The 24,967-nt window shown below is 44.0% G+C and overlaps 2 protein-coding genes across 2 annotated transcripts in view; one reads left to right on the top strand and one right to left on the bottom strand.

The window, feature by feature from the left end:
* Positions 1–305: 305 nt before the first annotated feature.
* LOC138835567 (major histocompatibility complex class I-related gene protein) lies at positions 306–8,419 on the bottom strand (the record flags this gene model as incomplete). Its single annotated transcript, XM_070034049.1, is given in 7 exon segments — positions 306–2,853; positions 5,308–5,387; positions 5,389–5,558; positions 7,194–7,248; positions 8,244–8,257; positions 8,260–8,355; positions 8,357–8,419. Coding segments are annotated over 7 exon segments (582 nt in total), but the record flags the coding sequence as incomplete, so codon positions are not given.
* A 15,507-nt stretch (positions 8,420–23,926) lies between these two features.
* The window catches only part of Stx6 (syntaxin 6), a 48,476-nt gene continuing 47,435 nt past the window's right edge, over positions 23,927–24,967 (top strand). Inside the window, exon 1 of the mRNA XM_070034328.1 lies at positions 23,927–24,194. Coding sequence (XP_069890429.1) covers positions 24,160–24,194 — 35 coding nt within the window. The 5' untranslated portion in view covers positions 23,927–24,159. The remainder of the gene's footprint in view (positions 24,195–24,967) is intronic.

The following is a 24,967-nucleotide window of genomic DNA, read 5'->3' on the forward strand; positions in this document are numbered from 1 at the left end:
TGAAGTTGTCCTTGTCTTTCATATGGAGGTGGCAGGAGGGGGGGGGAGGTGTTAGAATCTCTGGTATCTCTAATCCCACAGACAAGGCAATGACACGATCCAGTTTATGAAATAAAGGATGTTAATGCTGCTGAAACTTTAGAAGAATTCAAATCAGTGCCTGGACTATTGACCCTTGGTACCCAGGATGATACAGGACCCTAGGGATATTTCCCCTCAATGACTCAGTTATAAGATGACACTGTTCTTTTGCACTCGTACACAAAGGCTAGCTAGTTAAAATACTGTACTGGTTCATTCAAGAAGTATTTATTGAGTCTCTGCTACATACAAGGCATCATGCAAACACTGTGTACTGTTACATAAAGATTTTAAAAATAGATTGACATAGATAAACATCATGATTGGATTATGTAAAGTCATTCAGATAATGTTGAGTATTTGGATAAATTACATAGAGCTGCTAGTTCTAACATTTTGGGTAAACTGACTTGGTTTTTTGGGTTTTCTTCCATAAAATTCATTCATTGTCAATCTCTATTTTTGAATATGACTTGAGCTTGGAAGGATCTCCCCTGGAGAGGGCAAACAGGGTCAAAATCCAGTCTATTTCTGCCTTCCCAAGCCATATGACCTGGCCTAGGCCAGTGTGCACCCACAAATGGCCTTTGTGGGTTAGCTAGGACCCTGCTTGTGTCCTACATTGTTTCACAGGCCAGAAACAGAATAAATAGGCTTAATCCCATATTTTAATCAACAAAATTGACAACACATCTAACGGCATATATAGATGCGTCTTATCTTTTTACATGGTAAATTTCTCATGTAATCATCATATTCATAAATCAATACTCACATATTTAGTGGTTTTTTTTTTCTTCTTCAGCCATGCCAGCCATGAGAAATGAAGAAGGGGACTTGTTGAACAAGAAGGCCACAGTGAAAGTCCCAGGATGTTGTCTTGGAGACAATTGTTTGGGCTTCTTCCTGGGAAACACCCATCCCCAGTCTTTCCAGAAATATTATGTACAGGGTACCTGAGGGCTAGAGGGGTTGTATGAACTAAACCTCTGAAAGGCATCAATATCTCCCCTTGGGTAGAACTTGGCCTTCCTGGTGGTCAAGATTCAAAGATGAATTCAAAAGAAATCTCAGGCTGCAGAGGAGCTATTTGGTTAGCTCCCATGTACATGCTCTTCTTACAATGTAATTTTTATAATCTATCCACTGAGTGTTGGGGTTTATGACACCTCTTCTTAAAACTGAGCAGGATTGTGTGACTTTCTTGCTTAAGAATATTACAAAAGTGATATACATCAATGGATTTCCAAGTCTAGGTAATAAAAACATGTACTTTTTGGTGTGTATATGTGTGTGCCAATACTAGGGCTTGAATTCGGCCTGGGCACAGTTCCTTAGTTTTTCCACTCAAGGCTGATGCTCTACCATTTGAATCAAAGATCCACTTCCATTTTCTTTTTTTTTAGGAAGGTTAATTGGAGATATGAGTCTCATGGACTTTTCTTGCTTGGGCTGGCTCTGAACTATGTATTCTCAAAACTCTGCCTTCTGAGTTGCTAGGATCACAGCCATGAATCACTGGTGTCAGGCTAATATTATGTACTGAGTTTAAGCTCCAGTACTAATGTACACACACACACACACACACACACACACACACACACACACACACACACACACACACACACACACACACACACACACACACACACACACAGAAAAGAAGAAAAAAAGAAGAGAAAAAACAGAGAAAAACCCTCAGAAATAAGGGGAAAATCAGAAAGTGAAAATTGTGGGAAGGAGGACAGAGAAAAGGGAAGCCAGATTCCCAACAGCAAAGTTCAAGAAGCTTCTAATAGAAAAGTTGGCCTAGGAAAACCTGACTTCCATACTGTGCCTCAAATTGTTTCTCCTTCCTTGCTTGTTACATCTATGATTCTGGGCTGTGTGATTTTTTAAAAAAGCAAAGAAATTTATCAAGCGATATTATCCAAAATATTTTAAAAAGATAATTTGACACGTGACTGTAACCTCTCTGTACATCACCTTTGTAATAACGGTTTTAAAAAGGGAAAAAGTAGTTTGAGGCCAAACATAATTCAAAGCTCTTGAATAGTAAACATTTTCATGACAGAAGAAGAACAAGAAGAAAGTTTATTTTGGGATGTATTGAGATACCCTGCACATAAGGTCTAAGTTGAATGCTCAAATCTAAAGCATTGTAGCGGTGGGCACTGGTGGCTTATACCTGTAATCCTAGCAGCTCAGGAGACTGAAATCTGAGGATCATGGTTCAAAGACCTGAGATCATGTAACTCCAAGTAACTACCAGAAGTGGAGGTGTGGCTCAAGTGGTAGAGTACCAGATTTGAGCAAAAAAGCTAAGGGACAACACTAAGGCCCTGGATTCAAGCCATAGAACCAGTGTGTGCATGCACACCCACACACCCACACACAGCATTGGAGAAGACATTTCCTGCCTAGATGACAAAGTTCCTTCCAAGTCTGAGATTTTCTAATCTCATAAATCATCACTGAGAAAAGCGATGTAGGAAGTGTTGTGTTATGAGACAAACCGTACTTAAGACCAGACATGATAAAGGAGTCTATCAAAAAGAGCCTTAAAACTGACAGTTCTTTTGCAGCCAAAGAACAAGGAGAAATTTGTGTCTCATATCTTTTTGACATAAATGTTCAATCCTGTAATACCCACGTGTTGTCAAGAGTGTCAAGCAATACACTTGAGAACATGTAGGACAGAGGAGATCTTGGTTACCAGAGGGTGAACTGCAATCTTCAATCTGGTGTAGGATGGTAGATGATTCCATTTTTCTTTGAAAGAAAAAAAAGAGTTTTCAGTCAGATGCATGTATGTTTCCTCACAGCTCAAAAATAAAATGTGCAGTGCTCAGCAAAATCTGCAAAGCAGATACTGACAATTTTAGCCTGCTTTGTCAAGATTCTCCTAGTACTTGACAAATTTTAGCACAAATTCACAAACTCCCCAAGATAAAAAGCAGGAACTCAGTTCTTGAAAGAGCTATAATTATTTTTCTTTTTCAGTAACTATCATTTATTGGATTGAGATTAGTGTTGTACTTTATTTAAGAAGGAAATATTAATGACCCACTAACAGTCTAGAAAATAATTTCTAGTAAAGGAGTCAGGCTTACTTATAATAATATGCTTTTGTTATTGTTGTTGTTGGTGTTGGTCATGAGGCTTGAATTTGGGACCTGGGCATTGTTACTGAGCTCTTTTGCTCAAGGCTAGCACTCTACCATGTTAAGCCACAGTGCCACTTTGGTTTTCTGGTGGTTAATTGGAAATAAAATTCTCATGGACTTTCCTGCCTGAGCTGGCTTTGAACTGTGATCCTCAGATCTCAGCCTCCTGAGTAGCTAGGATTACAGGCGTGAGCCACCAGAGCCCGACTTAATATACTTTTTATATAGCATTACCTACATTGAGTTTAACTCCATGACTATGAAGCACAACCAACATCTGCCTACCTGGGTTCCAAGTTATGCTCCAAGTCTCATCAATATTTGTTGTGATCAACTTGAAAAACTAGTAAAACCAGAGGCAAGAAATGACCTTATAGGACATAATGTGATCAGGGTGCTGGTAGCTCACACCTGTAAGTCCAGCTTCTCAAGAGCCTGAGATATGAGGATCATGGTTCAAATTCAGTCTGGACAGCAAAGTCTGTGAGACTCTTATTTCCAATTATCCAGAAAAATACCAGACATGGAGCTGTGGCCTAAGTGGTAGAGCACCAGCCTTGAGCATAAAAGCCAAGAGAAAGAAGCCTTGCATTCAAGCCCCAGTACCAGTGCATGCGCGTGCGAGCACACACACACACACACACACACACACACACACACACACACACACACACACACACACACACAGAGGACCGTACCATGATCTATGACAACAGAGACCAGGGATCATGTCTCTCTTCCCATTGCTATTTCCCAGCAACCAGTAGGGTACCTTGAACGCAGTAGGTATTTCATACTGAAATAATTAATGAACTTATTTTCCTTCACAATACCAATAGCCTATCTATCTCCTGTTTCTCCTTCTCCTTTTACTTATTGCAAATCCCATTTTTACAAAGATAACTATTCTTAAATACCTCATGTTTTAAAGAATGAATTTAGATGAAAAAGATCATAAGACTGGGAAAGAAAAATGGTTGTCAAAATGGGAAACTGACTAGTCTTGACATGAAAGACAACATTCCCTCAAGTCAATAGTCATTAATAACAAGGATGGCCTGAAAAAAGAGAAATCACAGTCACTGATACTTTTTGCCTCTCCTTGGAAACATTATCCAGGATATGTGCATTCCCTACATGCTGGCAAGGTGTCCCCTGTTCTTTTATGATCCCAATACGAAGGACAACCCATTTCTTTCTTTCTTTCTTTTTTTTTTTTGTCGGTCATGGGGCTTGAACTCTGGGCCTGGGCGCTGTCCCTCAGCTCTTCAGCTCAAGGCGAGTGCTCTACCACTTGAGCTATAGCGCCACTTCCGGTTTTCTGGTGGTTTATTGGAGATAGGAGTCTCACGGTCTCTCCTGCTCGGGCTGGCTTTGAACCTCGATCCTCAGATCTCAGCCTCCTGAGTAGCTAGGATTACAGGCGTGAGCCACCGGCGCCCGGCTAGGACAACCCATTTCTAAACGGAGCTCAGAGTGGCAGATGTCAAGTCAAACATCTCAGGAGAACAGAATAGAAGGGAATATCTGCAGCTCTCTACAACTCTTCCACATGCCTCTCACCTCGGGTCTTCTCCAGGCCAGAATACCAACTCCAGTCACAACAATGGCGAGAACACTGGCTCCAAAGACAGTTTTGGTTCCCGATTCTGCAAGCCAGCAAGCAAATGAGGAAAATCCACAAGTCCCCTTTTCTCTTCTAGGTTTCCTTTCTGGGACTTCTGTTCCTGTGATTACCAGAAACCTAACACCTCTCTCACTCATCAAACTGATGGGTAATGGAGTATGTGCTAGTGTTTGCTTGTGTTGAACTTAAGAAAAAAATTATTCTGCAACGCAATAAATAGCAATAGGTATAATTCACATAAACAAAAACCTTTTGGGATTTCAGAAATTTTGAAGTGGGACCAAATGTGAAAATTGCTGATCTAGGAGACCCATGTTATAGCATGTTGGGTGATGCTGTGATGTCTCCTCCTCTCCCTGCAGGCAGTGTGGCTTCCTGATCAGGCTCTTTCCTCAGGTTCACTCCTCAGCCAGCCATGATCCCTGTTCTTACCCTGGATGTCATGAACAACACAGAGGTCAGAGTGCTCCATGTCACAGGAGTAGAGGTTGCTGCCCTGAGGGTCCAGCTTGTGTCTGGTAGGTTCTATCCCCACTGGGAAGAATATCTCCATACTCTACTTCTTCCCCATTTTTCATCCACATTATGGAAATTTGTGGAGGGTAAAAGACAGGAGCTCTGCAGAAGAGAGTTGCAATCCTTGGAAAAGTTTCTTCGTGATTCAGTCTGACCAGTGGGGGGGTCTAGGAAGAAGAATATAATGTAAGTACAACTGGATCCTAAGCATCTAGCATTCAAATTTGGCAACTGGATTTCCCAATTAATTTTCTTCACTAAGTACCTAAAAATCAAGAATTTTCCAGAGTCAAAGTTCATGATCATTATTGTGTACGTCCTACTGGGCCAGGGGCTAGGCAATGAAGAATATGAAGGTGAGTCATACTATGTCCCCTAGGGGGTAAAAAGCCAGGTGGCACTCAGTGTTTTGGATGTGTGTTTGTGTGTTGTGACTTTTTACCTTTGAAATACCTTTTTTTTTTTTTTTGTCATGGGGCTTGAACTCAGGGCCCGGGTGTTATCTCTGAGCTTTTTTTCTCAAGGCCAGCGCTCTATCACTTTGAGCCACAGTGCAACTTCCAGTTTCTAGTGGCTAATTGGAGATAAGAGTCTCAGACTTTCCTGCTGGAGCTGGCTTTGAACTGTGATCCTCAGATCTCAGCCTCCTGAGTAGCTAGGATTACAGGTGTGAGCTACTGGTACCCCACTGAAATATCTTTCTGTGTCAAAGAAAAGTACACAAAATGTGTGACTATTCATGGGAGGTGATTTACCAGGAGATTGGGTATTAGAACTCAGTATTCCTCAATCTCAATTTTTGGTTTAGTAACCATAGCCCTTTTTAGCCCAGCTTTGATTCTGAATTGCCTTAGGTGTTCAGGTTGGCATTTGATGGCTGTCACCAGGTGCACACAACAGTTAACATTAAATTTTACCCTCAAAGAAGCCACAAAAATTTTCATGAGGCTGGGTGCTGGTGGCTCACATCTGTAATCTTAGCTACTCAGGAGGCTGAAATCTGACGATCATCATTCTAAGCCAGCCCTGGCAGTAAAGTCTGTGAGACTCTTATCTCCAATTAACACTAAAAAGCTGGAAGTAGAACTGTGGCTCAAAGTGGTAGAGTGCTAACCTTGAGCAAAAACAAAACCAGCTCAGAGACAGCATCTAGGCGCTGAGTTCAATCCCTAGGACTGGCACAAAACAACAACAACAATTCACATAAGAGCTCCAGCAGTGACAAGGGATTGTCCATTGGTGACATTGCTTCCTCATGACTGCGCTGTTAATCTTCCATATGGTGCTGCTCATAACAGTTCTGCTGAAACTGGACTATGGTGTCATATAGAGAGCAACCACAGTGTGGAAGACCTGTTTCCTGATCTTCATCATCATCTCTCCTTTCTTCCACCTTATTATCTGTCATCCCAGTTACAGAAAAGAGCCTCCACCTCAACAATACCCTCGTAGTCTTTTTCCTCAGACATGAAATTTAGTAGGAAAAGGGTCCCAACACTAAAAGTAAAATATTATGTTACCAGGAGGAACTGATTTTTGACAGTTTCTGTAACAATCTAATCCTACATTCTTTTCTAGGCATAGGATTTGATCAAAAGGCAGAGATCCCATTCGGACACTCATGGTAGATACTGAGAAGGCCAGGAGAGGGGAGCAGGTGCACTGAAATCAAACTTCCCACACTTACTACAGCTCAGGTTCCCCGTATTTCTCCAAAGAATTTCTTGCACTGGACCTAATCAACATAATTAGGATTAACCTTCAAATCTCAGTTGACAGCATCTCTGCTGAACTTTCCCTACTTTTCCTACAATGCTGTATTCGTTGAGGGCTACAGAAAAGGCAATTAGGGGCTCTCTTTGTTTCCAGTCAAAGGAGAGGCAGTGCATCAAGATCAAGAAGTGAGCTCAAGACCCTCTTCACATATACCTAGCCTTAGCCTAAAATGTCTCAGTAATTAAAGGTACAATGCCAAGTTGGCCTTAGATTTTAACTAGGTTCTAAGTTTTCATTCTTTGGCCAGGCAACAATAATGACATTTATGATGTGAACAGAGTCCTACAGATTACTGCTTTGCTGGCCTAGCATCTTAAATACTCCCCCTTTCCCCCTGATAACAGGAACCTCTTCTCCTGACAAACAATAGCATATTTTGGAAAATTACTCCAGTCTACTCCAACAAGTACTGTTATTAAGTATCACTTTTAATCTCCTCTCCCCAACCACTGGCTGTGGTTGTATATATTGATAGTCTCTCTTTACTAGTCTCCCATTTAATTCCTGACATCCTGCCCAGTGCTTCAGGAGCTTATACTCTTAAGATTGTACCCTTATTGGGCACAGTGGCTCAGCTCACACCAATAACGTAGCTACTCAAGAGGTGAAGATTGGGAGGATTATGGTTTGAGGCCAGCCCAAACCAATCCATCTCTACCAGTAAGAAGCTGTGTTTCCAGCTATATGGGAAACAAATTGGAGTATCAAGTTCCAGGCTGGCCTAGGCATAAACTGGAGACCCTATCTCAAAAATAACCAAAACAACCAGGCCTGTAATCCTCGCTATTCAGAAGGCTGAGATCTGAGGATCACAGTTCAAAGCCAGCCTAGGCAGGAAAGTAGCCCTATGGCTCCAGTGGTACAGAACTTGCCTTGAGCTGAAGAGCTTAGGGACAGCACCCAGTCCCAGAGTTCAAGCCCCATGACTGACCAAACAACAACAACAACAACAACAACAAAAACAAAGTAAAAAAGGTTGGGAGGTTGCATAGCTCAGTATGTAGGACTTCAGGCTAGTAAAGCACAAGTCCTTTTGTTTAACTTTCTGATCATTCCCTTAAAAAAACTGAGCGTACCTCTCCCAGTGATCCCTGATGCCAGGTTCTCTACCATCCATGGGGCCCGTGGCTCCTTCTGTCCAGTGATACTGTCATATGTGATGATAGGGTATGAGTCCACATACCCAACAAGAGATAAACTCAGGGACCCCATGGCTAGGATCAGAAATGCCCAGGGGAAAATAGCCGAGAGAATGAGTGCCGGGGAGAGAGCAAGGTAGAAGATAGAGTCACAGAAGACTGGGTATAGAAACTGTGTTCCAGGGGCTGGGAAGGTGGCTCAGTGGTAGAGCGCTTGCCTTGCATGCCTGAGGCCATGGGTTCGATTCCTCAGCACCACATAAGCAAAAAGAAAAAAGCCGGAAGTGGCACTGTGGCTCAAGTGGTAGAGCACTAGCCTTGAGCTGAAGAGCTGAGGGACAGCGCCCAGGGGCCCAGAGTTCAGGCCCCTTGACCGGACCCTCCCCTCCCCCCCAAAAAAAGAACTTTAGACTCTGTTCCACAGCGTCCCCGTCTTCATGTCTTCATAGTCAGTGGTATCCATGACTTCCTGGACCATTTCCAATAGAGGTCCATAAAATTGAGAGATTCAAATATTTAAAAAGGCATGAATCAAAAAGAAAACAAAAACCACCTTGTTAACAATGTTCTATCCTGCTATTTTGAGGGAAAATCCTTCATGTGACCTTGAAGGCCAAGTTCAAATTTTAACATCTTGGTCTTTGTGAAATTTTGGACCTGAATGTGGCAGCCCAGAGAATACTGGCCTCCATCCTCTAGTCTCTGGTCCTCAGTCTGGAACTCACTTTTTCTTCTCACTTCTGGCTTTACACATCTCTGCTGAAGGCCTTGTACTTACATTTAAATACCCATACTCTCTCATTCAAGCTTCATCCATAAATATGGCCTACTGGCCACCCCTCAGATATAGCAGGGCCTCACAAGCCACCTTTCAGAGGATGGACTAAAGTGAGAGACCTGTATGCACCCACACCTTAGACATCGAGCAGGGAACTCCAATTCCTGGGGGCATGGAGTGTGTACTGTGTACTGGAGGGGCACAGACACTGGGTGGCCACATCCTCTTAGCCACATGTACCTCTTGTTCTGGGTGATGGGTGTGGACAGTAGAGGGCCAGTGTTAGGCTCTGAAGAGTGGCAAAGCCTGTGTTAAATAAAGGTTTGCATTAGCCATCATTTCCCTAGACTCTTTCCAGATTGTCCAACCCAATGCTATTATCCCTTTTGGGAACTCAGTAGCACTCGATTTTCTGATGTGGCTCTTGTCACTACAGAGAAGCTCGCATAGCTACCAGGTTCCTATTTGTTAGGCTGAATTCCAGTTAATGATATTCTCGCCTGTCTCTCCATTCATTTACATGTAGATGAGGAGAAGAGCCCCAAAGTAAAACACAACACATAAAATGGTTGGGTTAGCTTTGCAAGGAAGTCTGTATCTATTTAACTTTCTGCTATTGTTTGGATCTTCTAGGTGTGCTATCCCCAAAGTCTTGGTGCCCAGTGTGGCACTACTGGGAGGTAGAAAAACATTTACCATCTCAGGTCTAGTAGAAGATCTTAGGTCACTAGGGCGTGGCATTGAAGGGAATTGTAGGACACCGCCCCTTCCTTGTTTGACTTCCTGGCTACCAAGAGGTAAGCAGTTAGCTTTACCACATGCTCCCACCGTGACGTGCTACCTCATCACAGACTGAAACCTCTAAAACTATGAGCCCCAAATCAGCCTTCTCTCCTTGTAAGTTGGTAAGTTCAGGCATTTGTTACAAGCTGACTAACGTGCTGCTTATGAAAGAATCTATGCTGTGCAGGTCATCTTTGAGTATTGGCCATCCCCAGTCAGAGATCATTTACTTACCTTTACCACTAGGGAAGACTTGATGATCTGAGATAGAAACAGGACTGTCAGGTAACTTCCCTCTAACTACACTGGTTCTGTAGGGCCAATGTGAGCACCTCTTTCTTCCTGCTCCTTGAATGAGGTGTACAGCTTAGCAGGATTCAGAAAAGGCACTCAGCTGCCTCCTGTCAGACTTCATACTGCATGTGGTGCTGAGCAAGATGAGGGCTGGTCTCTCCTTGGGTTAGGTAGCATAAAGGTCCATATGTTCCTCTCTATTGCTTTGAATTTTACGTTCCCCTTCCCCTTCTATGCTGGATGGGGTCAGGGTTGGGCAGCAACACAGCAGAAGCCTCTAAGGTGATCAGGAAGGTTTCTTCTCATAGAAGTGTTGGTTCCTGTGAACACAAGAGCCAGAGATTTGAAGCAGCAAAGTTCTATCACAAAACCAACAGGTCCCATATCTGCCTGCTATGTTATTTATCTTTGCCTACTTTTTTTTCTTTTTTGGGGGGGGAGGAGGTCCAGTCGTGGGGCCTGAACTCTGGGCCTGGGCGCTGTCCCTCAGCTCTTCAGCTCAAGGCTAGTGCTCTACCACTTGAGCCACAGCGCCACTTCTGGCTTTTTTCTTTTTGCTTATGTGGTGCTGAGGAATCAAACCCATGGCCTCACGCATGCAAGGCAAGCACTCTACCACTGAGCCACCTTCCCAGCCCCTTATCTTTGCCTACTTTCTACCTGCTTCTCCATCCTAGAGCATATGGACACTTAGCTCTTTTCTTTTGTATTTCCTGCAAGGCCTAACATAGGGAGCATGACACATGTTAGGAAGCTGGTAAATATTTGGTAAAGATTTTATTTCTCTGCTTTGAAAAAAAATGCTAAAATGAATATGTTTATTTAATCTTGAACTCATGGTTTAAAATATTTTTCATTTCAGGAACGGCTGATGGGTGAGTTACCAATCTGAAATCTAATTTACATCCAATCTGGAATCTGAAAAAGGTAGATATGCTTCAATCTGCAATTGACTTTGAAATTGTGTTCACATCTGGAAGTTTTATAGATACTCTGGAGATAAATCTGTTCAAAAATGGAGGCAAAGGGAAGGGCAAATCATAAGCATTAGCTTGCCTCCCTCCCTCCCTTCTTCCCTCCTTCCTTCTCTCCCTTCCTTCCTTCTCTCCCTTCCTTCCTTCCTTCCTTCTTTCCCTCCTTCCTTCTTCTTTCTCTCTCCTTCCTTCCCTTTCTTTCTCCTTTCTCTCTCTCTCCCTCCCTCCCTCTCTCTGTCTCTGTCTCTCTCTCTCTCTCTTCCCCCCCTCACTCCCCTCTTTCTCCTCCCCCTGGTTTTAATACAGAGTATTTCTATGTAGCTCAGGCTAGCCTAAAACTTGCTATATAGCTCAGGCAGGCCAGATCTCACATCAACCTGAGTACTAGGATTACAGTACTATAGTTTGCACATATTTTCTTTTTTTTTTTTTTTTTTTTTTGGTCGGTCGTGGGGCTTGAACTCTGGGCCTGGGCGCTGTCCCTCAGCTCTTCAGCTCAAGGCGAGTGCTCTACCACTTGAGCTACAATGCCACGTCCGGTTTTCTGGTGGTTTATTGGAGATAGGAGTCTCACGGTCTCTCCTTCCCCGGGCTGGCTTTGAACCGCGATCCTCAGATCTCAGCCTCCTAAGTAGCTAGGATTACAGGCATGAGCCACCAGCGCCCGGCTGCACATATTTCCTTTATATTCACTTATATATTCAACATATCTGAGCATCTTGTCTGTACTAGTCACATATAGATTTTGAGCACACACCAAACCAAACAGATACAAATGTCAGTCCTTATGGCACCTACACTCTAGGAGGGAAAACAGGAAAAAAGACAGCTAACAGAAAAATAAATATTAGATGTGTTTTTAAAGTGCAATGGTGAAAAATAAACCTGTAATCAGAATAAGTTATACAATTTTAGACAAGGAAACCTTTTAGGAAAGAAGCCTCCCCCCAAAAGTGGTTATTAAGCAAGGCCCAGCAGGGGGAAGACAGGTAGGTATCTGGGACAACAGTCCAGGTGGAAGGGACCTCAGAAAGGAAAGAGCATATGTGACCAGTTCCATGAGCAACAAGCAGGCCTGGGCCTGGAGCTGAGGCACGAGGGGTGGAGGAAGAGGTAGACATTACTTTCATGGTTATCCATAGGAAAAACCACTACTGAAAAGATTTTAGGCTAAGTATAGGAAGAGGGGAGAAAAAGGAAGGGGAAAAAATGCCATGTTATCAAGCAAAGTTGGATTGATCTAGAACTTCCCCTGGAATGTAGGGTTTCTGTTATAGTAATCTAAGGTTCACATTCTTCATAGATGCCAACAAGCAAAAAGAATTTGGGCCATTAACTTCCACAATGGGAGGTCTTATTCTAGTTCTCAATATCATCTCTAAACACTTTATTTATCATTTGTACTTTCTTAGTGTATTAGTCAACTTTCCATGGTTATAACAAAACGCCTGGAGTAACTAAACTTAAAAAGAGAAAGGCTTTATTTTGGTGCACAGTTTTGGAGGTTTCATGAACAACTGTCTCATTGCTTCAGGCCTGTGGGAAGGCAGCACATCATGGTGGGAACATGGGGTAGAGCAAAGCCACTTATATCATGAGCCCAGCGGCAAAAAGGAAGGAAGGAAGAGGCCAGAATCCCATAATGCTTTTCAAGGGGATGGCTCCAACAGTCTGAAGATCTCTCATAGGGTCCAGCTGTAAAAAGTTCCATTTTCTCCCACCACCACTACTCTGGCCACAATGTCTTTAACACATGGGTTGGAACGCATTCGAGATAAAAAAATACAAACTTTACTGCCTTATAAAAATATAACTTCATAAAATTCTGCATTTGGTGAAATAAGAAGTAGATATAAGTAAGATCTGACCATACAGTATAGTTTCCATTGTTTGACCCCAAACTCAGTCTAGTTCCTGGTTTTGGAGAGCCTTGACTTCAAAGGCTGCTTGGTCTCTTAAAGGCTGGACTCTGTCTGCTGTCTGCTGTCTACCCCTCATAGTCCATACAACTCTGCCCTTTCCTCTTCACTGGCCATGGGTGCATTTACCCATATGGTACAAGGCACAAATCACACTAGCAAATCATACTAGCTCCTTTATTTTGACTTCCAAATGTTACTTCACTGTGATAGGATATTGACTTACAGATATGAAATCAGTAACTGAGATCAGAAAAGGAAGAAAAGTTTCTGGTTCTCTCTCTGTCTCTGTCTCTCTCGAGCACTTTCTCATAGCATGATAGATCTTGTGATCATTGACCACCTACCAAGATATGTGGCCCAGTTCTTCAAACGTCTGGTATAACTATTAAGGTTGAGTCATATGAAAATAGCAGTATTGGCCTATGACAATTCCATCTAATCTTCCAATTTTCTCCTCCTCCTCCTCTTCCTCCTCCTCCTCCTCCTCTGCTTCTTCTTCTTCTTCTTTCTTCTTCTTTTTCTTCTTTTGTTGGTTGTGGGGCTTGAACTCTGAGCTTGGGAGCTTTCCCTGCGCTCTTCAGCTCAAGGCAAGTGCTCTACCACTTGAGCCACAGCACCATTTCCAGTTTTCTAGTGGTTTACTGGAGATAATTGTCTCACAGATTTTGCTGCCCCGGCTGGCTTTGAACCATGATCCTCAGATCTCAGTCTCCTAAGTAGCTAGGATTACAGGCATGAGCCACCAGTGCCTAGCCAATTTTCTCTTCTTGAGAAGCTACTTCTTATAAAGTATCTGCTGCTTTGTCCTATTAGCATCAGATTGGCTTAAAGAGGCTCGCTAAAAACCAAATCGCCCTTACATCTTGCATTGGTTACTTAATTGTTCCAAATTATGCTCCTTTAATCTGCAGCATAGCTAGTAGGACCTTTTTTTATTTTATTTATTTATTTTATTTTATTTTATTTTGTCAGTGATGGGGCCTGAACTCGGCCTGGGCGCTGACCCTCAGCTCTTCAGCTCAAGGTTAGCATTCTACCACTTGAGCCATAGCTCCACTTCTGACTTTTTCTGCTTATGTGGTGCTGAGGAATCGAACCCAGGGCCTCATGCATGCAAGGCAAGCACTCTACCACTGAGCCACCTTCCCAGCCCCCCCCTTTTTTTTTTTTTTAAAAAAAAACAAAACAACCAAAGGCTGTGGAAATTCTTGGCTTGTAAAATAATTGATCAAACATCAAAACAAAACCCCTTTATAAAACTATATATGCTAATAAAAGCAAAAAAATGATCATATGTTATTAGGTAAATACCTAATACTATGAAGTTAATTTATAAATATTGAGCATCTCCAAATAGGAGGAATTGGGAGACAATGTCAGCAAGAAAAAAACAAATCAGATATTGTGATTTCCTATAGGAATTTGTGGTATTATTGAGGAACTAATGCACATAACACAAGTAAATACAAGCCAAAGGAGGCAGATGGTAGATGGACTGCTCTAGCAACTCAGAGACAGAGACCCTGTTCTCACATGAAGCCATCCATTGGTAAATCTCCAAGGAGAATATACTGGAAGTTTATTTGAGTCTTCAATGAGTCATAAAGGGCAGCAGTATCTTTTATCAAACCATCAGAACTGCATGTATTTATTGATCAAGTACCATGTTTTAGAAACCATTCTAAGCCCTTGAGAAACACGGCTTTCACCCCTCACAACCACCTTTTGAGGCATGACTTATAATTCCCATTTCATTCCATAGCTGGAAAATGGGTACAGAGAGATTAAGCAAATTGCCCAAGATTATCCTTAGAATCTGTAAGTGGAGGATCTTGGAATCACAATCTGATCTCTACTTTAGGAGACCCAACCTATCCTAGAGGGGCATTTCCCCAACCTATGCTGTGTTTCAACCTTCTAGCCTCTGGATCATCACTGCTCTTTCTCGCCCCCTTGTGTCAAGGATGACTCATTGTCTCTGATTTCCCAGTCCCAGGTAGTGACAGTTTAGGCTCCAGACATTTCCTCAGGTGACAGTGGGTCCTAGCTGGGTAAGAGGTCAACAAAGTCCAATGTATTTGTTGTCCAATCCAAGAAGCTTGATGCCTAAATAAGGTCAAAATGGTTATAATTCCTGAGGACTGATTTGGAATTTCAGACATCGTAGGAATGAGGGGGAGAAGTAAATGGTGATATTTTTAGTTAAGAGAACCTTTGGACACTTCTGAAATCATGGAGCGGCGTAGACAGTTCTACACACAACAGGAGCTATTAGTCCCTTCTTCTAATTAGTCCCTTACCTTGTGACAGGGACGTACTGGGATCCTAAATGAGCTAAGTATGTCAGTCTTACTTCTTAGCTGCTTTTTTTAATGGCCATCCATTTGAAGATTACCAAGCTTCTCATTTTGTAAATCTTATTCTTAGGAAACTTCTACTGAATTTCCAGTAAGCACAGTTCTAGCTGTGAGGGTCTCAGTAATGAACAAGTCAGTTTCAGATCTCTGAGATAGTTTCTAGAAGGTAGCCTGGCAATCAACAACTATAGAAGACAAAGCAGAGAAAGAAGGAATAGAGACTGATCTTTTAGGTCAAAGGGGCCAGAAAAGGCTTTTCTGCACATAACTTTTGGGCAGAGATGACTAGACAAGGGACTGAGCCACAGGAGAAGAACTTTCCAGACACAAGAGCAGGCCCCATCCTTGAGACAGGTGCATGTTCCACATGTTGGAAGAATAACAAGGGGACCCAATAGGGCCCTGGAGAGAGTGAATAAATTAACATGAATGAATAAAAACGTAATGTGAGGTTTTTATTTCAGCACTCTGGGTACAATGATAACCATATGTCCCATATTTCCCAGAAGAATTCCAATTTTATGAGACCTATTCTTTTTAAATGATTCATTGAAGTTGTAATAGAATGTGATTTGGTATATATGCTCTTGAAAGGTTTTCCCTAATAAATATAAATACAGATGTCAGAAATAATGTCCTTTGTCATCTGTCTCAATTTGGACTTCATAAAAGTATTTAAAGAGTCACATGTTTGATCTTGAATCTAGACCTCCTCCCCTTCTTCCAGTTCTTGGCAATCCTCTGGGGTAGGAGGATTAAGATCAAGTGAGAAAATACAGATATTTCACCTCGTTAAAAAGCAAAACAAGATTTGGAGGCATGACTCAGGTGATAGAGTGCCAGCCAATGAGTGAACGTGTCAGATACTGAGATAGAGTCCTGGTTTTGGAAGGAAAAAAAAGGCAAAACAACTAGTTAAGTTTCTACAACTTAGTTGAATTTCTCTGATCTAGGTATATTCAATGTCAACCAAGAAGAACAAGGCCTTACAAAGTAAAATATTATCTTGGAGATTTTGCTATTCCATGTACTTTGGAAACAGCTCTATGGAAACACACCAAAGTCTAACGAAGTATATATCAAATGCCTATATTTTCTCCTGTTAACTCTTTGAACTTAAGATCATTTCTAAGCAATTAGCCTACGTCAGAAGCTGTCTTCAAACACTTGTCCATTTGGCAGCCTAGAGGGCTTTTCCATTATCGGTCCTTGTCTCTGAAGAAATCCATCAGTCACAAAATACATAAAAATATCAGACTGATAGCTGTAGAACTATGAGTAATTGATTATGCCACAGTGAAACATACAGATCATATACTGCTATGCAAGAGAAAAAAAGTCTCCCAAGGTCCTACCTGATGATACCCAGCCACATAGCAATTAAGTTTCCCAGGAGCTAAAATGAAGAACAAGATGAATTGTAAAAGCCCCAAACACCGTTTCCTTGTCTCTTGTATCTAAGGTAAATCAATTTGAATTTGTAGTCCTTACTGCTGCCCAAACTCTCCATAGCTCACAGTTAGATTCACTATCCTAAAGACATCATTTCTGAACATAAACTCACCCAGGTAGCACTTATAAGTTCTATTGGATTTCCTATTAGGTAGGAAAATAAGAGAAAAATGAAACTACCTCTCCCTGCTTTGAAGGAATGTTCCATAGGGAATATTCTGGAAATAAAACATCATACAACTGTAAATGGGAGCTATGGGAGCACAGAGGAAGGAGTTGGTACCCAAGGGCTATGGACTCCATGCCAACAACACTAAAAGTGAATCTGAGCTATTTTTCCTGGAGTTGTAGCCTCAAACACTCTGGTATCTCTATATACCATGGTCACTGTGCATAGTATAGAAGCACCTACTCAGGGCCAAGGCTAGGCACCAATGTCAAGCAGACTTCGTCTTTTGCTAAAACTCCAAACTACTTTCCTTATCAGTGATCCTTAAAATTCAGGAATGTTTAGTCAGTCATAGCAGGAAACAACCTTCTCCCAATGGGTCACACAGAGGGTCTTAATGAGGGGATTCCTTGTGGAGGTATATGCTATGTATGATAAAGGAACAAACAGGATCATATGTTCCTAGATGGTAGCCACTGGGAAGACTTTTTTTCTACTTAGAGATGAAGATGTAAGAATTGCAAATAAGGCTGGGCACCAGTGGCTCTTGCCTGTAATCTTAGCTACTCAGGAGGCGGAGGTCTGAGGATCACAGTTCAAAGCCAGCCTAGGCAGGAAAGCCCATTAGATTCTTTTTTTTTTTTTTGTCAGCCTCTGGGTCTGGGCGCTGTCCCTCAGCTCTTCAGCTCAAGGCGAGCGCTCTACCACTTGAGCTACAGCGCCACTTCCAGTTTTCTGGTGGTTTATTGGAGATAGGAGTCTCACGGTCTCTCCTGCCCGGGCTGGCTTTGAACCGCGATCCTCAGATCTCAGCCTCCTGAGTAGCTAGGATTACAGGCGTGAGCCACCAGCGCCCGGCCCCATTAGACTCTTATCTGCAATTAACCACCAGAAAACCAGAAATGGTGCTGTGGTTCAAAGTGGTAGCTTTGAGCAAAAGTGCTTAGGAATAGTGGCTAGGCCCTGAGTTCAAGCCCCACAACCAACAATAATAACAACAAAAAGGAATTGCAAATAAGAAAAACAGATGACCAGGCTAGCAGTGGCTCATTCCTGTAAGCTCAGTTACTCAAGAGGCTGAGATCAAACAAATCAGAAGCTAGCAATATCTCACCTCAATAGAAAAAGATGTATGGTGGCATGTACCAAACTATTCAGGAAAAAAACACGACCCTATCTGAATTGGAGGTATGTTCAAGTGGTAGAGTGCCTGTCTAGCAAGTATGATCCTGAGTTCAACCCCCAGTACTACCTTAAAAAAAGTTACTTAACCCCACTGGGACCTAGAACTATAAAGAAAAGGTTATTCAGAAATTAGCCACTACAGAGAGACAGCTCTGCAAAGGTTTTATAGGAAGACGGGAAGGAACAAGAAAAACACATCCATCCCATCTTCTCCTATTTTCTGGTCTCCTTTCAGTGTCTTCTACTGGGAAAACCTAGCAGGGAATCATCCAGCAAGTGAGAAGGGTTAGTATAGTCTTTTAATAGTTGGCTTCCAGGACACAAAACAACACAGAAAAGGAAGGGATTCAAAGGAGAATTATCAGCAAAGCGATCTACTTTACCTTTTCTAAGTCACTTGCTTTATTTCTCACTCTACCAATGATTAAAGCACCAAGTGCTCCCACATAAGATATTGTGGAAAAGCCCTCAGATAGCTCACTGTAAGAGTCTCATTAACCTTTCCAGGCATAGAGAAATCTAGGCTTCTTCCTAACTTTTTTTTTTTTTTGGTCAGTCCTGGGGCCTGAACTCTGGGCCTGGGCGCTGTCCCTCAGCTCTTCAGCTCAAGGCTAGCACTCTACCACTTGAGCCACAGCGCCACTTCCGGCTTTTTCTGTTTATGTGGTGCTGAGGAATGGAACCCAGGGCCTCATGCATGCAAGTCAAGCACTCTACCACAGAGCCATCTTCCCAGCCTTCTTTTTTTTTTTTTTTTTTTTTTTTGGAGATAGGGTCTCACTAAGATTGCTCGAGTGGCCTCAAATGCATATGTTCTCTCCTTAGTTTCCTGAGTAGCTAGGATAGCAGGCTTGTACCAACATGCCCAGTTATTATATTTCAAAAAGTACCTGGTACCCGTCAGCCTGTAATATTTGTATAATATACAGATGTTTGAAAGAGATCTTTCATAACATGTTCACCAGTCCTCAGCTCGGGTGGTGGCCACATCTGAGCTTTGAACACTTTCCCACCAACCCAGTGCAAGACCTAGCCTGGAGATCAGGTACTCAGGCTAGAAGGCTGGTGCTTCCTGAGCCCCAAAGGTCTTTTGTATATTGAGGACAAAGAAGGCTTCTCCTTCCCTAGTGACATGAACTTCCTAAGCTTTGAAACCTTCTTCCTTTTACAACCAGGTGGGCACTGGTGTCTCACACTTGTAATCCTAGCTACTCAGGTGGCTGAGATCTGAGGCTCATGGTTCAAAGCAATCCTGTGCAGGAAAGTCCATGAGACTCTTATCTCCAATAAACTAGCTGAGAACTGGTAGTGGCACTGTGGCTCGAGAGGCAGAGCACTTGCCTTGAGCTGAAGAGCTGAGGGACAGCACCCAGGCCCAGAGTTCAAGCCCCATGACCGACCAAAAAAAAAGAAAAAGAAGAGAGAAAGAGAGGAAGAGAGAAAGAAAGAAAGAAAGAAAGGAAGAAGGGAGGGAAGAAAGAAAAAAAGATCCTATTAAAAAAAATTAAGGGGACAACAAAGGTTAAGTTATGGTTCAAGCCATAAAGTACCTGCTTAGTGAGTTCAAGGCCCTAAGTTCAAACCCATTACTGTTCTCCCCACCCAAAAGTAGGTATGGTGTTCATTTTTAAGTTATCTCATTTTAATTGCAAATTAATATATTCAGTCCAGAACACTTGGAAAACATACCAAAAAATAAAACGACAGAGAGTAAGACTCATTCACCAGAGAAAATCACCGCTGGTATGTCTTAGCACATGTCCTCTCAGAGCTTTCACTGTGAATATTCACATCTTTTGTGTACCCAAGATTTCATATCCTCATCTGCTCATCGATTTTACAAATTATTTTCAAACTACTTTTTCCACCATCAGGTGGCTTGATTGTTTCTGATTTCCAATCTCCTTGGCTGGGTGGACTGGCCACATGTGGCTATCTCTTTATTTCTGGACAAGGTTCTGTGCAGGACCCAAGCAGCTCTTTCCATTGCTTACTCTCTTAACCTTGGGGGGTCACCCAGGGATCGGAGGTTCTCCTGAATGCCCCTTGGGAGCTTGAGGTAGAATGAAGGCTTGCTGTGATAGCAGAATTTTAGGGACAAAGTTCAATAAATCCAGACAAATGCATACACCCCTGTAACCCATACCCTGGTAAGATTGTGTATGTCTATCTTCCCAGGAAGTTTGCCTTCCCAGTAACACTCTCCACCCTGAGGCAGCTACTCTGGTGATTTTCTTTTCCCGACTTGATATAAATTTTAATTCTTTCTAGGGGGTTGCAGATAGGGAAGGAAATAAAGGAGGAGAAGACTGTTTGCAGTTATCTTTCCTAAGCTATTGCTCACCTCTCTCGACCTGAGAAGCAAGAAATCCAGAATACAAAGGAGTAGCTTCTTTTGCCTCTCCTGGGTTAGCAAATGCTTCCCGTTCACTGGAACAGCAAAGACCAAGGGTTAGTCTGATGGGAGGAGAAGGGGAACATTGTAAGGTAGCCAAATGGATTTTTTTTTTTGCCAGTCCTGAGGCTTTAACTGGGGGCTTGGGTGCTGTCGCTGAGCTGCTTTTTCTCAAGGCTAGCAGTCTACCAAATGAGACACAGCACCTCTTTCAGCTGGTTATGTGGTACTGAGGAATCGAACCTAGGGCTTCATGCATGGTAGGCAAGCACTCTACCACTAAGCCACATTCCCAGCCCACCAAGTGGATTTCTTATCTCTGCCCTTCACTATCTCTACATGGTACTTTCCTCCAAACTACTAATCAATCATAGAAATCCCTCCAACTCTCTACTGCTCTTTGTTTCCACTTATAAATCTCTGCCACTTGTGGATCATTTAACAAGTTTATGGACTGGATAATAAAAGGCTGTGGTAGGCCTTGAGCTGGTAATAACATTCACAGTCTGGTCCCTAAAGGAGTTTAAAGTCTAGTGAAAAGCCTCATTTATATCTGCCTTAAACTAAGTCTTCCTCCTATGTTCTTTCATGGTAATGCAACCAATAACTATTTATGGACAACTCCAGAACTTTGTAAGCCTTCTTCCTCCTTCTTTTACTAACTCCTCCATACTAAGTCTACGGTTGTTACCTCTCCAGTAGATCTTGAAGGCATCCCTCCTCTCCATCCTAGTTGCCACAAACCTGGCTCTAGATACTACTCTCATTCTTTCTCTGGACCTTGATTTTCCAGCCACCTTATCATCTATCTTAATTGTCAACCTAACCCAATAAACTCCCTCAATCCCCATGATCTATATATTTCTTTGCATCTAACCCTGTCCACTTTCAGCCTTAACTCTTGCCACTTCAGCAAGGCCCTTGGTGTGGCTCTTCTGTAGGCTACCATGTTGTTCCATGTTACTGACCTCTCCTCCTAAATGACTCAAGTTACTGTTTGGGAAACATCTACTCTAGCCCTGATACATCCACAAGGATACTGGTATCTTGGCTATGTGTTTCTAAGGAAACCTATGTCCTCTCTCATTGTGGGTAACTGCCTGCCTCTTTCACTAGTCTGACAGCTCCTTAAAGGCCAAAACCAGGCCTTATTCATCTCTGTGTCCTCAGTGCCCAGAACAGAGTAGGAACACAGCATGTGTCAGGTGCTGTTTTAAGCCCTTTTCACACATCAGTTTAGTCTTCATGACACTGTGTGAGGAAAGCATTTCTATGGTGTCCATTTCATAGCTGAGGACAGACAGAAATTAAGAAGCTTGCCCACAGATACTCCTGTATCTGTAGTCGAACTGAGATGGAAACTCAAGCAATAAGGCTGCAAGTATGGCTCTTAATCATGTGCTCTTCTGTCAGATTTGCTCCTTTCCCCTCCAATTACTTTTTTTTTTTTTTTTGGTCAGTTGTAGGGCCTGAACTCTGGTCCTGGGCACTGTCCCTCAGTTCTTCAGCTCTAGGATAGCACTCTACCACTTAAGCCATAGCCACTTCTGGCTTTTTCTGCTTATGTGGTGCTGAGGTATGGAACCCAGGGCCTCAAGCAATCAAGGCAAGCACTCTAACTCTAAGCCACCTTCCCAGCACCCCCCTCCAATTACTATTATCCTGTGTGCACTCATACCTTCAGGCCAGATGACCATAGTATAAGGTCAGCTCATGGATGGCTAGCAGACTCCACCCTCCTCGCAGCAAAGTCTCCACCAAGTACCTGCGTTACCTAGGCAACTGGGACACCTGGAAGAGGTCACATCTGCATCCGCTGAGGTCACACCTGAATTTGATGTGGCCACACCTTTCTCCGCCCATACCCTAGATAAGGCCTAGCCCAGGCCCAGATCCCTCTCTCTGACCTTTTCTAGTTCTCCCTGCTCTCTTGCTGCTCTGCTCTCTCTGCTCTTTTCTAGCTCTTTCCTCTCTCTCTTTCCCAGCTCTCTCTCTTTCCTAGGCCTTTTCCAGCCACGTGGTGTGCCAACCTTGCCTGGTCCCAGCAGGTCTACTGAATAAACCTACCCCTTACCTGAATACCACGTGCGTGCTGGTGCTGTTCTTACTCGGCTACCTCTTTTAAAAAACCTAACACATAGCAGCTTCCTGACTTGTGTCTTTGGCTTTATTATCTCTCTCCTTTGGGGGGCCTCAGGGTTTACATGCTATTATTGTTTATATTTAACTGACAAGGAATGATGCAGGTTCCAATGAGGTATGTCCAACTTGGAAGACTCTGCCAGCTCTCCAGAGCCTGATGATCTTGGGCAAGTCACTTAAATCCTTCCCATCCCCAAGTCTCAGATTCCTCATTTATAAAATGCAGATAATAAATAATAGTAATTATCTTATGGGGAGAGCTATTGTGATAACACAATCCTGCCTAACATTAAGTGCTCAGTGATTATTAGCAATTCAAGTTAACAGTTCACATCCAGGAAAGCTATAGCATATCTAGCATGAGTTGGCTAATCATCTTGGACTAAACCCTTTCTGTAAGTTCTTGAATCATAACTGAGAGGAAGTTACCCTACCTAGCTCCTTATTTGTTCCTCTGAGGTGTTCTCCATTGGGAAACATACCGTGTGAAAAAAAAACATGAGCAATCATTTGTAGAATGTTCTGCAAAAGAAAAATATACTTCATCCAGTGTTAGGTGTACAGAAACTTGTGGCTGTGCTTTGAGGACTATGAATCCTCTCTGAACTTGTTTTCTCACCTAAAAATATGATGGATATAATACCTTTCCCACAGGCGTATGGACAGGATGCACAGACACCTTTCAACACAAGGCTTGACCAAAAGAGTTGTGTAGCCTCCTCAAGATCAGATAACATGTGTGAGTTGCGGTACTGTAAATTGAAAATGAGATGGATTTAAAACTCACGTACTAAAAGGAAAGGAAAGGTAAAAGGATTATGCAAATCAGGCACAAACACTACTTTCCCCAAAAGCTGACTGCCTTCCTACCTTGGATTGAATCAGGTAGCTCCAGCGCCTCCAGGCTCCAGGGACAAGCTAGAGCCGACCGGCCCAACCACCCCGGAGCCCCGCCCACGCCCCCAGAACTCCGCCCCATTACCCCTAGAGCCCCGCCCCCAACGTCGCGCGACTCCTTGCCCAAGTCTCGCCAGCGAGAGGGCGGGCCCAGCCCGGGTCACGTGAACGCAGGTGCGGAAGTGGAACTGAGGGCCGCGTACGTGATTGGCCGAGGCGGAGAGCCCCGAAGGCGGAATCAGCCCTACGAACGTGCTGGGCGGAGCCGAGGGAGGAGGCTGCCGCTGGGGCCGGTCGCTGAAGTCCCGGGGCTCGGCCTGCAGTGCTGACCGAGTGCTGGACCAGCGGTGGTCCGGGCAGCCCCGCCTGCGTGAGCCAGCTGCTCACCGTCTCCTAAGCCGAGGCGCCGGCTGCTGTGGGAGGCCGGTGGGCAGGCCGAGGGCGGCCGGGAGGGCGCGGGCGCCCCGAGCTCGGAGCAGCGGAGGCGGCCGGGGGCCGGGACGCCATGTCCATGGAGGACCCATTCTTTGTGGTGAAAGGGTGAGCGTGGGTCGAGGGCTCTTGCTGGAGGAGGAGGTGGCTGCCGGGCCTCCCCGGGCTCCTCGCTGTCGGGAAGAAGAGGCGAGTTGAGGCTGGGGAGGGTGCCAGGGAGGGGTAGGGGGGAGAAGGCTTATCCTTGAAGGCCGCGACCCTGGGCCCGGAGACCTCAGGGCGACCTGGACTGGGACGCTCCCGCCTCACCCACACCCTCGGGTCGGTGCGCCGCGGACTGAGGGCCGGGGAGGGGGGTTCCGCAGCCCTGCAGGTGGGGAGGGAAGGCTGGGGCCAGGTCCGAGCCGCTCCGAAGGAGGGCTGGCAGCATCTGGGCAGGAAAAGGGAAATGGCCCTCCTGAGCTTTGTAGTTGGCGTGCTTGGGGGTGGGTTCCATTGTCCACCGAGTTGGAGCGCTCGCCCGCGGACCGGCGGGGCCGCAGCCCGCCCCCGAGGCGTCGGAGCGCGTTTGCGGGGAGTCGCGCGGGGGCGGGTGCGGATCCCCGGAGGCCGGGCAGGCGGGGCACCCCGAGTCCGGCTCCATCCCGTGAGGGGAGTAATGTGAGGGGAGGAAAGCAAGCCCTCTTCCTTCAGACTCGGTGCTGATGTTGGAAGGAACACAAAATGAATCGAGCCAAGCCAAACTTACCTCGCCTTTCCATGAGCAGCCGGGATTTTCCCACAGCGCTAAAGGAAATGAGTCGTTTCTCTTTTTAAAATTCCTTGATTTCGAACACAAATATTGGACAGTTTTCCGACGCGTCTTATTCGGCCTTTCAGAA

The sequence above is a fragment of the Dipodomys merriami genome, unplaced genomic scaffold (assembly GCF_024711535.1).
Source record: "Dipodomys merriami isolate MVZ:Mamm:240054 unplaced genomic scaffold, mDipMer1.0.p SCAF_24, whole genome shotgun sequence".
Classification (NCBI taxonomy): domain Eukaryota; kingdom Metazoa; phylum Chordata; class Mammalia; order Rodentia; family Heteromyidae; genus Dipodomys; species Dipodomys merriami.